General features: G+C 34.2%; 1 protein-coding gene across 1 annotated transcript; it reads left to right on the forward strand.

Annotated features, from left to right (window-relative positions):
- Positions 1-1,693: 1,693 nt before the first annotated feature.
- Positions 1,694-15,288, forward strand: LOC128167117 (uncharacterized). Its single transcript, XM_052832660.1, has 4 exons — positions 1,694-2,005; positions 10,567-10,621; positions 13,626-13,850; positions 14,957-15,288. The coding sequence occupies exons 1-4, from the start codon at positions 1,694-1,696 to the stop codon at positions 15,169-15,171; spliced, it is 807 nt and encodes a 268-aa protein (XP_052688620.1). The 3' UTR covers positions 15,172-15,288.
- Positions 15,289-16,181: the final 893 nt, after the last annotated feature.

Genomic DNA, 16,181 nt, shown 5'->3' on the forward strand with positions numbered 1-16,181 from the left:
AAATTATGTTATACTGCCTCCAAAATCCATTTAATACGTAAAACAACATCATTCACATACTTTGGGGAGAGTCGGTGTGAAGCAGACTAATGGCCCCCGTAGAATAATGATAAGGGATTTACGTCGACAAATGACGCCCATTTTTCCTGACGAATAAGTGCCATTTTCATACCTATAAGCACAATGTGCGTAAAGAAAAGTAACCCTTATAATCATACAAAAGCAAAAGAAGAGGGACTGAACACATTGCCAACAAGCGTAAGTTCATAAAATTCATAAAGTGGTCCATTGCTGTACCCCTGAAAATATTTTCCAAGGTCACTGCTACTCTGATATAAAGAGTACTACATTTCATTACAAAACTTTATTTGTACCATCAACGGTCAAACTTTGGAAAAATCTGCCACTACATATCTAACAAAACCCAAATAGAAAAAATATCACATTTGAAACGCTTTCTTCAGTTACACTCTCACGACAAGTCATGTCCTTTTTACTTTTATTTTGCCTTCGTAAAAGTCAACTTTTACATACAAGACTAAGGAAAGAAAGAGAGCCTCTAAAAGTTCATCTTCATTCTCATAGCATCATGGGCGGTCCCGATTGTACTTGTGGTAGTCGCGAAACAACTCAACGCTTCCTATTAGAGTGTCACACTCTAAGAATATATCTTTACTCTTTACAGTATGCCATAAATGCTGAAACATTAATTTATGGTGTTGACAAGGTTAGCTTTTTAAAAAGCTAAGAAAGTCAGTAGCGGAATATTAATTTTAGGCCAAACGTGAATCCACAATTTATTAAAATACGAGTTATACAGTTACAGTAAATTGATTTACTTCTATAAATTATTGGTTAATTGAAAAGCCTATAATATCAAAACACTTTGTATTAATATCAAATAGATATCGAGTGTCGAAATTTCTTTGATTTGTATCAGGTCATTAGAGAAAAGAAATGAGCAAAACATGGAAAAGGAAAACAAAGAAGCATGGGGTATTAAAAGGACCTGAACCTGTGATATTTTGCTGTCAAATTTTTATTTGATAATATATTATAAGGAATAAGTTTGTAACATTGATAATCGTATTTCAATCTCTCCAATATTATTTTATCATTTTTGCGTGTTAAACTGTTAGTTACTTTGTCTTTGAATAATAAAATGTATGAGAGGATTTCAAAATATAGGAAGTCAATGAAAAAAGCAAGAAGTTTATTCTAACACAAAGCAAAAATGAAATAAACCTTCTGAATCTGGCCAATCGAACAATGTGCAAGCTTAAATGTTTAAGATACGAAATTGTAATTGCTAATCAGGAAATTTTTTAGTGTAATGTGTAGAATTTTGTTTTGAATTTTTTTTTCAGAGATTTGCAACTAAAATTAAGAGAAGTAATCAATCCGTTATCATCTCTCAACTGCGCGATTCTCGGAAGGGAAAAGAAATAAAAAGCACAAATAAAAAGCACAGAATTTAAAATCGATTTTGAAATTTAAAATATATATGTCTATGTTCCATCGATTTTGCATAACTGGTTTCTATAAGATATTAATACGAGTAGGGCAAATGTTCAGAAATTTGTGGATCCTAAAGAATGAAAGATCGACCTTTTGTATAAATTCTGAAATCATTTGACTTATTGTTCATATATGTTGCTGCTTACTTAGTTGATGCAGGTGAAGGCAATTTAAAATGAAAATCTTGGCAGAGATTTTACATTTATACGGTTTTATAATAATGCATTCTTCAGGACAATCACTTACTTTATCTTCAAACTTCATCAAACAAGGGCATATTTCCGATACCACAGATCTATGTGTTTTCGCTGTCAACACCCTTGAAATCAAGTCTCTTAGAGAGTGTGCATTGTATTGTGGAATGAATTTTCTTTGTAACGCTTTTGATTTTTGCTTACTTGGAGGTGTCTTCAGTTGTCGGCTCCGCTATGGAAGAGCAAAACTTTCAAACACCACTACACAATGTGAACTTTATGAAATCACAACTGTGAGTGCAATTCTTTAATTTTTAATCTTACATAATTATTTATTTTTGGTGTTTTTCTTTTAAATCTACTTTTCAAATATCAGTATGACCAAACATAAATCAGACAATAATAATTTGAAATTCTTTTTGACAGATATGTGCGAAGTTATGAAATTTGAAAGTCGCTCAAACGAAAGTAAATCCTAGAAACAACATTTAGCAATCACTCGCACCGGAAGTAGCGTGAGCTCAAAAATTTAATGAATCTGTATCATAAAATAGGTCTTTGTAAAAGAGAAGCCTGTTCTGTTATCAGTTGAAAGTATACAAAGTATTTGAATTGTGTGTTTAAACAAAAAGTTTGAAAAATGAAATATTTACATTCTTCTACTTTACAACAGGGCTTGTAAAATCTTACGAATCGATACTTTTCTCGAGAATTTTTCTTCAGATCAATTTAATAACCGATACTGAAGCAGCAATGTTGATTGATAGTGACAATAAAAGATTGGGTCTGGTCAATGCATTTTACATTGTCTCGATTCCGTAAAAAGTAACGTGGGCTCTACACCTTTAATTTAAAACATTCAAGTATCTGCTTTGTGAGTACTCGCCGACTTTCTTCCTTTGATCACGAGATTTTTTTATCACTAAAAATACTCTATTGGAACCGCTTAAAGATAGAAGAAGGGGCATACATAGAATAACCATGTATTAAAGGATGGTGTAAAATACAACCCCCAGTAAAACATTTTGAAAGAAAAGAATCCCCCATTTTTAGCCCATAGAAATCAATATATCATACAGATGAAAAGCATTTCCTGATGGTAGAAAAAACCTTAAAATCAAAGAGCGCAATTAGGTAAAAAAAATGTAAATGTAATTAATTAAAATCTACATAAAAAAAATTTCCACACTGCGTTTATACAATTGCAAAAAGTCTAGTTAGCCTACCTATATATAAACTGGTGCAGTATCCCTGATGTAAACTCGATAAACTCATCATTATATTACTTGTCTGTACAATGTATGTCATGTGACATACATTCCAGTAAGCGTGTTCAACGTGACTTTATATTTGATAATATTTTTCATTCATGCAGTTAGATTATTTTTGTTAAGTTAAACTTGTTTTTATTGTCAAGTTTTTTTCCTCCATATTCTGAGATCGTGAAATTCGCTGTTACTGGGTCTAAATTATATCATCTTTAATTCGTCGATTATTACAACAAAAGAGGAACCGAGCTAATGTTTAATTGTCACTACATATCACCCCGCCCTTAAGAACCTCAACAGCACCCTTAGAAATAATCTGCCCATTCTTTACACAAACGAAAGAATGGCTCATCTTTTCAAGGATCCACCAATGGCTGCGTCATAACAGAGTCTCATTTCTGGTACGACCTACCACTTTTCATGTTCTGTGAAAAATATACATATACGTACCTGATATCATTTATTTTGGATAACCTTTGTCTTAAAAATTAAACATATTTCGACTTTTTAGTTTTTATTGAAATAAAATCTATTTTCATGGCTCTTAAACAAAACAAGACCTTTAAACTTCTGAAAAAACAAAATAAGAAATGTATCAAAACCAAACACAGAATATCAAATTTAGAAACGTATATCAACTGTGACATTATACCAAAAGGCTTCCAGATAAATGTCACTCCCAACATAGGGTTAGTTTCTAAAAACTTCCAAAAACGCTGGAACTTCATATTAAGAAGATGCTCCAAAGAATTAATGTCTCACTGTCTGTCGTGGGATAACCACAGACTTCGACATCTGGAGAAAGATGTAGTTTCACTGGAGTCTTCTCTTAATAAATCCACTTCCCATGCAGATTTTGTTGAAGCAAAAAGAATTATACAACCCTATTTAATGACTTCAACAATACCCAAAACAGGAAGTTCCTTCGGGATGGTGTTCCAGCAACAAACAGAACTAGGTGTAATATGCTGTCATCTCGTCCTTCTGCTAAAAAATGGCGCTCTAGACGCTTCATGCGCAAGAAGCAAACAAGTGAAGACGAGTCCTTGGCCGATACCAACACCTGCCCAGTTCTGAATACATCTAAGGTTCCTCTCACAGACGTTGAGACATCGCTACTATCTAAAGGTCTCAATTTCTGTCCAACACCGCATGAGGTCGATTACAAAAAGGTTAGAGAGGACACCAGAGCATTTTTCCGAAGGCTAAGATTAAAGAAACACTTCTCGCGAAAAGACTCCAGCAATGATCACACAGACGAACCTTCTCCGCCCTTACACAACTTAGAGGAACATACGTTGTACCAACCCAAAAGTACTTGGGAACCGGCACCGGGCAAATGTGGAGCACTTGAGTCTTACATTGATGCTGTTGAGTCAGACATTGAGAAGTTCCTGACCAACCAAAAAATCGTCCCTGACAATCTGACGAAAGAAAAAAGATTTGCTCTACAAAGGTTGAAAAACAGGGACGACATAGTCATTAAGAAAGCAGACAAAGGATCCACAGTGGTTGTCCTAGACAAACAAGCGTATTTAGCTGAAGCCAACAGACAACTGACAGACGATCGTTTCTACAAGAAACTGTACTCTGATCCTACTGAAGAGTTTTCAGCTCTCATCACGAACACCCTGGACAAAATGTATGAACATGATGAGATTGGTGTTAATGTTTATGAAACGCTTCGCCCAACCAACTGTAGACCGGGTCAATTTTATCTGCTTCCAAAAATCCACAAGGAAGGAATGCCTGGGCGCCCTATAGTCAGTGCCATCGGCCACCCCTTGGAGAGAATATCTGAATTTATAGATTTACATCTCCGTCCACATGTAGAAGATTTGCCAGCATACCTCAAGGACACTACAGATTACCTGAATAAAACACCTTCCTCTGGCCTGCCACACCATACTCTTCTCGTTACAATGGACGTCACGTCCTTGTACACGAATATTCCTCACGATGAAGGTATCGAGGCCTGCAGGGAGGTATGGGACAGTAGAACGATTCAGCAGCCGTCAACCGAATCTCTACTTAAGCTCCTTGAACATGTTCTCAAGCTGAACAATTTCATGTTTAATGGCGAACATTACATACAAATAAGTGGTACAGCTATGGGCACCAAAATGGCTCCCTCTTACGCCAATATTTTTATGGGAAGATTGGAACGCAACCTGCTTCTCAGAGCTCCTTTCAAACCTTTGAGCTGGTTGCGGTTCATTAATGACATTGAGATGAAATGGGTCGAAAACCGAGACTGCCTAAATGACTTCATCACCTTTGCCAACTCCTTCCACAATTCGATTAAATTCACAGTGGACATATCTAGTTCCAAAAATGTATTTTTGGATACTACATCCACCTTGGAAGATGGTGAAATAAAATTCAGTCTCCATACCAAACCCACTGATTCTCACCTCTACCTCAAGCCATCGAGTTGCCACCCTCCCCATACAATTAGAGGAATTCCTAAAGTATTAACAACCCGAATCAGACGAATATGTTCTTCTAATGAAATCTTTGAAGAACAGAGCAGAGTATTAAAATCCCATCTGTGTAATCGAGGCTATAAAGCCCACACAGTTCAATCTGCAATTGATGAGATTACTTCAAAAGACAGGAAAACCCTTTTACAATACAAAGAGAAAACAGACAAAAGCAGGGTTCCACTTGTCACTACATATCACCCCGCCCTTGAGAACCTCAACAGCATCCTTAGAAATAATCTGCCCATTCTTTACACTAACGAAAGAATGGCTGATCTTTTCAAGGATCCACCAATGGCTGCGTTTAAACGCCCGAAGAACTTAAATGACATGGAAGTGAGGGCAAGATTAGACAACCCGTTGCCAAACGGTGGTTTTAAAACATGTTCCGATATAAGATGCCTGTTGTGCAAACACAGCACCAACGCGGACAGTTTTAAAAGCCCCATCACGGGTCGCACCTACAAAATATTTGGCAACACTTCTTGCCGCACAGACATCTATCTCATCAGTTGCAAAGTCTGCTCTAAGCAATACGTCGGTGAAACAGGTGACCTCCGTAGAAGGATCAACAACCACCGCTCTACCATAAAAACCAAAAAAGTCAAGGAGCCCGTCTGAGAACATTTTAATACAAGTGGCCACAAATGGGAAGACATGACAGTATTGGTTATTGACCTTAATCCTCATTGGACAGATGCGGAGAGGAAGAGCAAGGAAAAGTTCTGGATGCACAGACTCAAATCATTCAGACCTGATGGCATGAACAAACAAATTGACTTCACTAAAATGAACGTCTCATAGCCATACATCACCAGACACCCACATAGTAATTTCACGAAATCTGTCAACTGCGCCTCTTCCATTCATTTATTAGTTTCTTTACTACCTTTTATTTGTAAATCATTTTTTTCTTAAGTTTATTTATTTTCATTTAATTTCATCTCTTTTTAATCCAAATTCGAGTCTATATCATAAGTGCCGTATGAGTTAACAACAGGGGTTCAAATTGTCATTAATTAACTCGGACGCCAATTTTAATTAGCTTATTAACTTAAAGAGGCGTGAAGTTGGCAGTCGATTGATTACTTTAGAGCGATCGGCGACAGTAGCAACACCTTCTTTAAGAATGTGAACAAATGTTTATAATGTAGCTGTTCTTGTTTATAGTTTCTTAAGTAGTTTAGTAGTAGCTTTAGATTTTGTTTTCTTTGTTTTGTACTTATGTAATTTATTTTTTTTTTGGTCCTGAAGAAGGGACTGTTTGTCCCGAAAATTTGACAATTTCTATTGTTCGTGTCGTTAGCCATTTTTAGTGCTTTATATATATATATATATATATATATATATATATATATATATATATATATATATATATATATATATATATATATATATAAATATAGTCCAATCCACACTTTGCAAAAGTTGGGTCCCTTTTCTGTGTCAACCAAAAGGTCAAAAGGAAAAAACCAACTTTTTCCTTCTTTATGCAACCAAGTACATGTATTTCGGCGTCCTGCGATGACATCTTTTGGAATTAATTCATTCCTTCGATATGTGTGTTGCCCTATCTTGGGGCAATCAAATTACACAACGGAAACAGATTTTTAATGTCAAATAACAAAGTTATAAACCTCTAAACTAAAAAAGCTACTGTAAGAAATCTATGGGTTTTTCCCCAAAGATGGTGGCCAAGGGACATAACTTTTGTGAAGTGTGGATTGGTCTATCATTTTAAACAATTAGCATGGCTTACCAATGAAATGGTAAATTGAATACTGATTAAAACAATACATTTCATCTAAAAAAATAATAACCTATTGATCATGGTTAAACGAATGGATACAAAATAGAATATAAAACTTATTCCATTTCTATGCTTTGAAATTTCATTCAACTCTTTGACCCCAGTAAACATATTAAGCAATGCCACGAAATTTGATCAGTTAATGCTTAGGACATGGTTAATAGTTTAGTTTAAAATGTCGTTAATTAAGTTATAAATTTAGTGTTCAATAATGCAGGATTGTTTTCCCCCTTTGAAGTGATTGTTACATCAGAGTTCACATTTGCTGGCCCCATGGCCATAAAACTTAGATGAGCTCAATTTTGATCTGTATATGCAAGTCTCACACGATGTATGTTCTTTTGGTAAACGCGAGACTTAGATCAAGAGTGAGCTCGTCAATGTTTTATATGGCCCCGGATCTGCCTTTTTGAACACTCTCCTGAGAATAAACTACAAACAGTATAGTTTTATTTCGTTTACAATGCATGAAGTTCTACATTATGCGTTATTTAATGTCTGGGAAAAAATCTAATTATTTAAACTTTGAAGTTACATATCACTATAGTGATCAAACAAACAATTCTTACTATACATAGTCTGTGGAAAATGCTTTGAAACGTGTCAGTGTCATAAAGAGAGAACTTTTGACAAACGTCCACCTGGATAGAACCCACGTGACTATTTAAAATGATTTATTCCATATATGAGTTCAACATTGGTCACACAGTTAATGGCTTTCGCTTGCTATAGGAAAAACCTTGAAAATGTCATACATGTTTCCTTTATTGAGTACCAGCCTAATGTACAAACTTCTTATTTTCACAGGAGTGGTCTTAATGTATTATACGTCTTTTGTTTTCTCCACAAGTTTGTACACGGTTAGGATGACAGTAAACAAAGGCTTTAAAATGAATGTCCGTCCTCGATTTACTATATAAAATCACGAATGTCGGCTGACCCTACTATATTGTAAAGCTTCGAGCTTTTTTTATACACTAAATTCAGCGCTAAAACATGTTGATTCTTATGGTTTAAATATCAATAGATGGCGTGAAATAAAAAAAATTATGCTTAATTTGAAACTTTAATTTTTTCACTTTTTACCGGGGCCCATACGTGCACTCGTTCTTTGAAGCCTAAGGCAATGTTCACGGAACTGTGGGTCGATTTAGAAAATTCAAAGGTGAAAGGGAGAAGATGTTTAAATTTTTTCTTGTCCATGCGTTGTCGTTAGAGTTTATGGTGCTCGTTATTGCTTCGCGCCCCCGCGAGTTGCACCGTAAAAATCACTGATAAAGATGTGTCAAATTAATCCCTACTCGTTTGAAAATAATCAAAATCATGTTTTAAAAATATATCGTATAATAAGGGCCATTGACAGTCATTACGGGTTTCATTCTTCACTATATAAGGGCACATCGACTAATAAAGAAAAATATTGGCAAACACTCGTTCACATTAATCAAAGTACTAGTATGTTATCTGACAATACCAATACTAGAACGCTTTTCGGCATCTTTAAAACATTTTACTGAATGGGTATCTTTAGCTTTAGAAATAAAAAAAAATCCACTTTTTTAAACCAGTTTACATTAATTAAAATATCCATACTCGACTTAAACATAATTGTGCTTTGAATGAATACCTACTCAGATGTAATATCATTGATTTTCCTTTGCGTGAATTGGACAACAAATGATACACACTAGTAACTTTATTCCTAGATATGAACAAATTATTCGACAACATGAGTGGGAAATCACATTTCTAAATTAAAAGGTTTTGCATGTTGAACCCGAATTTTTGCATAGCTATTTAAATGTACTGTGTCTGAACTTTTTTTTAACTATTTGGGCGTGAAAGGGCCAAAAGAAAAAAATCTTATTCGAACGCATTAGCTATTTGTTCGGAAAAATAAGTCATTTGCACATAGCACGTGATTGCCTCATATATCTCTATGTTAATTCGGTGAGGATTAATATTAGGTAATATGGCCGTCATTCGCCAACGCTTCGCCTACTCATTTCGACATTTCATACTTTATAATACAGAAACCATAAGTTCTTAAAATATTTGGAGTTTGCCCTTTGAAATTCTTTAAGATTAGAGAAATTGCCCTTTGAATATTGAAGTCACATTATTACTTATTAGGTTAGTTGCTGACTCACTACGGAAATATATTGGGTTGATCAATCTCATAGATGGCAAGGCGAAGCCGAACCGCCTATGAGATTGATCAACCCAATATATTTCCGTAGTGAGTCAGTTACTTACCTAATAAGTGTTTTGTTTCCCCGAGGACTATCAAGCGACATGTTTATTCACAAATAGTGATGATCTACGCAAAGCCACGTACAAGATGTCTAACATCTCGTCCAATTTAACTCATTTAAACTCTTCAAAATTTTCAATCCCACCTTTCAAATACTCTTTAAAAATTTTCGCTTCACCCATGTTTACTTACAATGTTTTGTTGCTATTCAATTTTAAATGTTTTCTCCCTTTCCTCTGCAGAGATTTGAGCAAATTTCGACGCTGCCATTTTGTTCTTCTCCAGACAAAACAATGTGACGTCAATATTCTAAGGGCAACTACTCTAATCTTAAAGAATTTCAAAGGGCAACTACTCCATATACATTAAGAACTTACGGCATGCGGTTTATGTATTAAATTCTATGAAATGTCGAAATGAGTAAGCGAAGCGTCGGCCAATGACGGCCATATTGCTTAATATTATATTTTACCGAACAAATATAGAGATATCTGAGGCAATGAAAGTGTGACATTTCAGTCCAAGGGAAAACAATGTTGTGTTTGGAGCAGACCAAAACGGCAGCGTTGAAATTTGCTAAAATCTCTGTAGAGGAAAGGGGAAAACGTTTGAAATTGAATAGCAGCCAACAAAACATTGTAAGAAAACATGATTTTTAAGGAGCATTAAAAATTGACACTGATAATTTTTGACGAGTTTAAATGAGTTAAATTAGATGAGCTCTTATGTATCTCGTACATGGCTTTGCGTAGATCATCGCATTTTGTAAATAAATATGTAACTTTATAGTCCTCGGGAAAACAAAACACTTATTACGTTTGTTACTGACTGATTAAAGAAATACGTTCGCCTCGCCATCTATGAGATTGATCAACCCAGTTTATTTCTGTAGTCAGTCAGTAACAAACCTAAAAAGTATATATATGTGTATATATATATATATATATATATATATATATATATATATATATATATATATATATATATATATATATAAAATCTTTTTTGAACGATAACATGCTTGTATTTATTATAACAGAACAAAGACTGCCCAGACGGATTCTTCTTAAGATCTCAAGGAATATGCAAGAACAGTAAGTTTTATTACTCAAAGCACTGACATCTGTTTAAAAAGCTATTTTATACATGTACATGTATCTTTGTTGTCCAAGGTACACATTTTTTAAAGATGATCACCGCGGCCATGTTAAGGCTTTCCAATGGATTTTACAGCGATATGTTGAAATTTATAAGACACTTGTCTGTACTTCATACGATATGACGTCATAATTAACTCTGACGTCACGATCTGCATTCCTGTCGATAGTTCTCAGGTAAAAATTAAGAAATAAATTCAATATTCTTTTGTTTTATACGATATAAAATTGTTTGGGGCAGTTTACGCATTATTAACCGCGAAGCAGTTTATAAAAAACCGTAAACTGTTTCAAACCATTTTATATCGTATAAAACTAATAAATATTGAATTCATTGCTTATAATTTAATTTTTCTACTTTTCAGTGTAGATAAAAACGTCATTTGACCTTTAAAATAACGTAAAATTGTACAATAGGTATCAACGGTTGTTAAGTTTTAGACCTACAATGTTTTGTTAGGTAAACAAGGCTCGTGCTATTTAGATGTTCAGCTGGACTTCAAAAGCTACTTATAGGAATTCCCCTATTTTATACATATAAAAAAACGCTGTAATTATATGAATTTTCCATCATATGGGTATAGTCCACTAATGCATTTTCCGGTAACGTTAGGGTTCATAGCTCCGGCCCTAATTTTCGTTCAGCAACGAGGGACCTCTTGAATGAAAGCTCATCAAATTGTCTCTTTCCTGTTAAAATTTCGTAGTGTGAAGTCAGATTCGTTTTCTGGCAAAATGCGTCTGTATTGAAAAACTCTGAAAATGAAAGTAAAAGTAGGGAATTTCACAAATTTGGAAAGACTGTACATCAAACAACTTCAATTCTTTTCTTTAAATGATAATTCAATTTTGACATTTGCTTTTAAAATTAAAAATCCTCTTTTCTGACATGTGTCAAGCATTTTGATTAAAATTGTCCCAATAAATGTATATACACTCTGCAACTATTTTGCCTAAATGCACTACGTGCGACCGTTGGGGCGAGCACAGCATGTGATAAAATAATGAATTATGATAAAACAATAAAAATAAAAGTAGCGACGTAAAGTGAATGAATTTGAATGCAGAATAAAATAAACATGCCTATTTTTTCCAGTAAATTTTCATTATTCATAATTCATAATATTTTGTTATCTATTTATATATAGAATTTATCTCGGATAAAATGTTGTTGAATAATAAAGATTTTAACATAATGTACATTACAGTTTATTTCATCTTTTCTTACAGCTGACATTTTTCTTAAACTTACATTAAAAATTGACTTATCACAGAGTCCCCCTCCCCCGTTTTAAATGTAATAAATGGAAGTGAAAATAAAGACACTATTGAGCAGCTAAAGAGCTATAAAGGCGTACTACGCACTCCAAATTCTTCACCCGGATTAGAAATTTCCTGATTTTGAGAATTTCTTTTTCTTTTTGCTTGCGAAGATTTTTTGAATGATGTTGCCACGCCCCCTTTTAAAAAAAACATTCCTGGAAATTACCGTAAATATAGTGAATAAAATAAATGTGAGCATTCATTCAAATGAGAGCAAGTTACAGCTGTTTCCTATCGTTGAAGAAATGTTCCCATTCGTTAGTTCTGCAAGATTTTGAGAAGATTTTGGTATTTATATTTCAGCAGATTTACAATAACTACTTAGAGTAATTTTCTAATTTTCCCTTATTGTGACGTCAAAGTTCACGTCGGTCAAGTGTCGTCTGTCTCTTTGAAAACACCCTGAAAAAAAAACTACGCGAAATATATTGTTTTGTTTACTTAAAACCATTATGTTCTTGAAATTACATAATTTATCTATTTCTCAAAAGTTTTACTTTGATTCTCGCGAGATGGTATCCAGTTTAGTGAGATCGACCGACATTGAGGAATTTGCATTGTGGATCGAAATTTACTGACGCCGAAAAATTCTGTCGGATCAATGTGTCAATCGCAACTTCTCGGGCCTTTCCTGCAGGCTCGGTAAAACACCTCGAATGTATTAACATCACCGGATGTTAGAATTTTATACAAAATGGAGTCGCTTCCCATTAAAATAAGTATCGGCTAGACAGTCTTATTTGTCGCTTCTGTGTTATATTTTAGGGTATATCGTTTACTTTAATGGAGTATAGCTCACATCGCAACAGATCGTAAAATGTGTTGTATTTATATCAAGTTTTATAAAAAGGGGGGTTGTCATGGACGCTTAGGTAAAACATTCGAGGTGTTTTTCCGAGCCTGCCGGAAAGGTCCGAGAAGTTGCGATTGATCAATGTGTAAGAAATCCATTGTGACGTCACTCGAAAGGACGATAACCCCGTTAGTCTTATGTAATGGAATTTATGTTGTGTCAGCAGTATATTTACAATGCATGTACATAGTCTTTTATCTTGTTCTCGTGAGAGTGTGAAATGGGAAACCATAATTACAGGGAACTACTGGGACGATTAAAACAAGGCGTTACTGGTCCGATTTACTGACGCCCAAAAAATCTGTTGAATGAATGTGCAAATAGTCCATTCACACACGCCTTGCCAGTAGAGCTCGCCGCGCGCCGGCGAGCTGCGTTCGCTATCAAGTCAATCTTAACTCAAAGCGTAAATTCCATAAATTCGAAAAAGAAGAGAGGTTAACATGCCGGTACATTTTAATTTTTTTCTGGTGATGATCATTTAAGCCTAAAGGGTTGAAAAATTCCTTTTATCTCAAAAAGACGACATCTTTAGATTTATGTCGGTCTAATTTAGCATCATAGCGAAAATCTTATGGGATTGTAAAAATGTTATATAAAACAAAAACATCGGAGAGGAAGACATGGTCTCGATAAGTTATAATTTGTAATATTTATAGTTATAATGCCAGTGTCTTTTGATGAAAATGTGAGAGACATCAATGATATAATATTTTAAAAAGTGCATTAATGTTCTTATCTTAATCTAAAATATTATCGTTTTAGATAATCTTGCACTGCACAGTCCCACAACAATGAGCTCGGTGTTCGCCGATCCAGTGTATGCGTTCCAGCGCCTTGGTAACGGTAGCCTTGCAGTGAATGGAGAAGTACGTCCGGATGATACCGAGTGTGCAGTGACAAATGAAGATCTCTATCCTTTTTTAACAATTGATCTTCTGGACAGATTTCATGTCGGGCGTGTTGTTTTCACAAATAGAAAAACTTCAGGTATAGTACTGCAATATGTGTCAAAGAGTAACACATATTTTATATGAAAATTATGGTGGCATATCTCTGCCCCTTGTGTGCAAGTTATTTTTCCATCATATATGTCGACATGCAGATAAACATGTTGACATGCAAGATAATTATGTCAACATGCAACATAACTATGCTGACATGCAAGAAAATTGCAATCAGATAAGAATTATACAAAATCTCAATAATTCTCAAATATCGCCCACTTGTGACATCCAAGATGCTAGATGCTACCTTTTTATGTCGATATGCAACTTATTTATGTTAACATGCAAGATAAATATGCTGACATGCAACTTATATATGTCAACATGCAACTTATTTATGTCAACATGCAACTTATTTATGTCAACATGCAACTTACTTATGTTGACATGCTAGATGAATATGTTGACATGCAACTTAGTTATGTTAGCATGGGAGATAAATATGTTGACATGCAACTTATAAGTTGTGTGTCAACATACTTAGTCGCATGTTAACATAACTAAGTTGCATGTCGACATAAATTAGTTGCATGTCGACATAAAGAAGTTGCATGTTAACATTACTAAGTTGCATGTCGACATAAATAAGTTGCATGTTGACATAAAGAAGTTGCATGTTAACATAAATAAGTTGCATGTTGACATCAATAGGTAGCGTTTCTAGCAATTTGAATGTCACATGTTGGCGATATTTGAGATTTTTTTTACTCCTATTTGATTGCAGTTTTCTTGCATGTCAACATAGTTATGTTGCATGTTGACATAACTATCTTGCATGTCAACATATTTATCTTGCATGTCCACATAATTAATAGAAAAATAACTTGCACACAAGGGGCAGAGATATGCCACCATAGAAAATAGATTTTTATTTCATAAACTAGCTAATTTAAAAAGTTCCTCTTGTTCTCGCCTTTAAATCACAGAGACAACAAATTTTGGCAATAGTTCCACAATGCGTTAAAATCGCCATGTTGTGACGCACTGTCATTAAAAGTAGACGTCACGGGGTGTCGAGGATCCTTAAAGTATTATTTGTGTAAGTAAAATTACACGTGTATAATAATGCTTTTTGTTTCGTTATCAAAGAATTAAGGTTGCATGACCTGAATGTAACAGTTGGGACGGACGGTACAAACTTCGGTTGTTTCTGCGGATTTTTTAAAGGACCGGGAACATCGCATCAGGTAGTGAACATGACATGCCAAGAAACGTGTAGAGGGCGCTATGTTCGTCTTCAGATTGTTTCCGGTCGTGAGTTTCTTCAGCTCTGTGAGGTAGAGGTCTACAGTAAATGCAAATGAAAAACCCGTTTATATGATATTTGTTGTAAAAATAGCTTATCGACTGCTTTAAGATTTACTATCTATGTATAATGTACTATATTCTTTTGTTTGGATCATGAAGCAACGCTCTTACTTGATATATACATGTACATTTTTCTAACATAACGTTGTTCATATGCCGAGTTCATATTAGTAGAATCTTGTTATGATATTCACATTGTAGTTTTTGTACTGAATAACTTTGTGGTTATTTTGAGTTTGGAAAAGGTATCGTTTGATCTTATCATTGTGACTTTTTAGCTGAATAAAATCAATTGACTTCATTGTTTTAAAAAATGTCTAAAATATGTTCTGACGTATATTTATACACGTAAGTTAGTAATGCACAAATATTTATAAATCACTAGGATGGCCAATTACATATTTAAAAAAACCATTGCGACGTAAAATGATGCCAGTTCCAATGTGGCATTTTTGCAACCGTCATTCGAAAAAATCAAATTGTCATATGATAGATCGTTGCTTGGAGAGTTTATAACCACTTTTGTTATTAATGTATCGCACCTATGAGTTGATATATTAACCTTTGAAAAATTCTTTTATATTACAGGAATTTTCTAAAATTTTAAATTATCATGTAGCAAAATTATTTCTCCCTTTTCTTTAATAGTTTTTTTTTTTAGATTTATATCTCACTTTCCAAAAAAGACGCAATAAAAACAAAATTAAATGGTTTTAAAAAATTTTAGGCAATGGTCTCTCTTTTGATATTGATAAAAATATATAGGTTGCTGTTTGTATTTGTTCTTTGTTTCTTTTTCCTTTAATTTCTTCCAAAACTGCATTTTTAGCTGGTGCAAAATTATCATCTTAGTATCGGCTTAATTATCCGAAAAAGAGTTATATCATACAGACTATTTGTATCTTGACTGAGTCTGATATAAAAGTCATTATCAAAACACCGAAAACAATGAAGTGAGAAAAACTAATACAGCTAAGTGAACTGCCACTGCGTCATTGAGTTGCTA

This window comes from Crassostrea angulata, chromosome 1, assembly GCF_025612915.1.
Source record: "Crassostrea angulata isolate pt1a10 chromosome 1, ASM2561291v2, whole genome shotgun sequence".
Taxonomy (NCBI): Eukaryota; Metazoa; Mollusca; class Bivalvia; order Ostreida; family Ostreidae; genus Magallana; species Magallana angulata.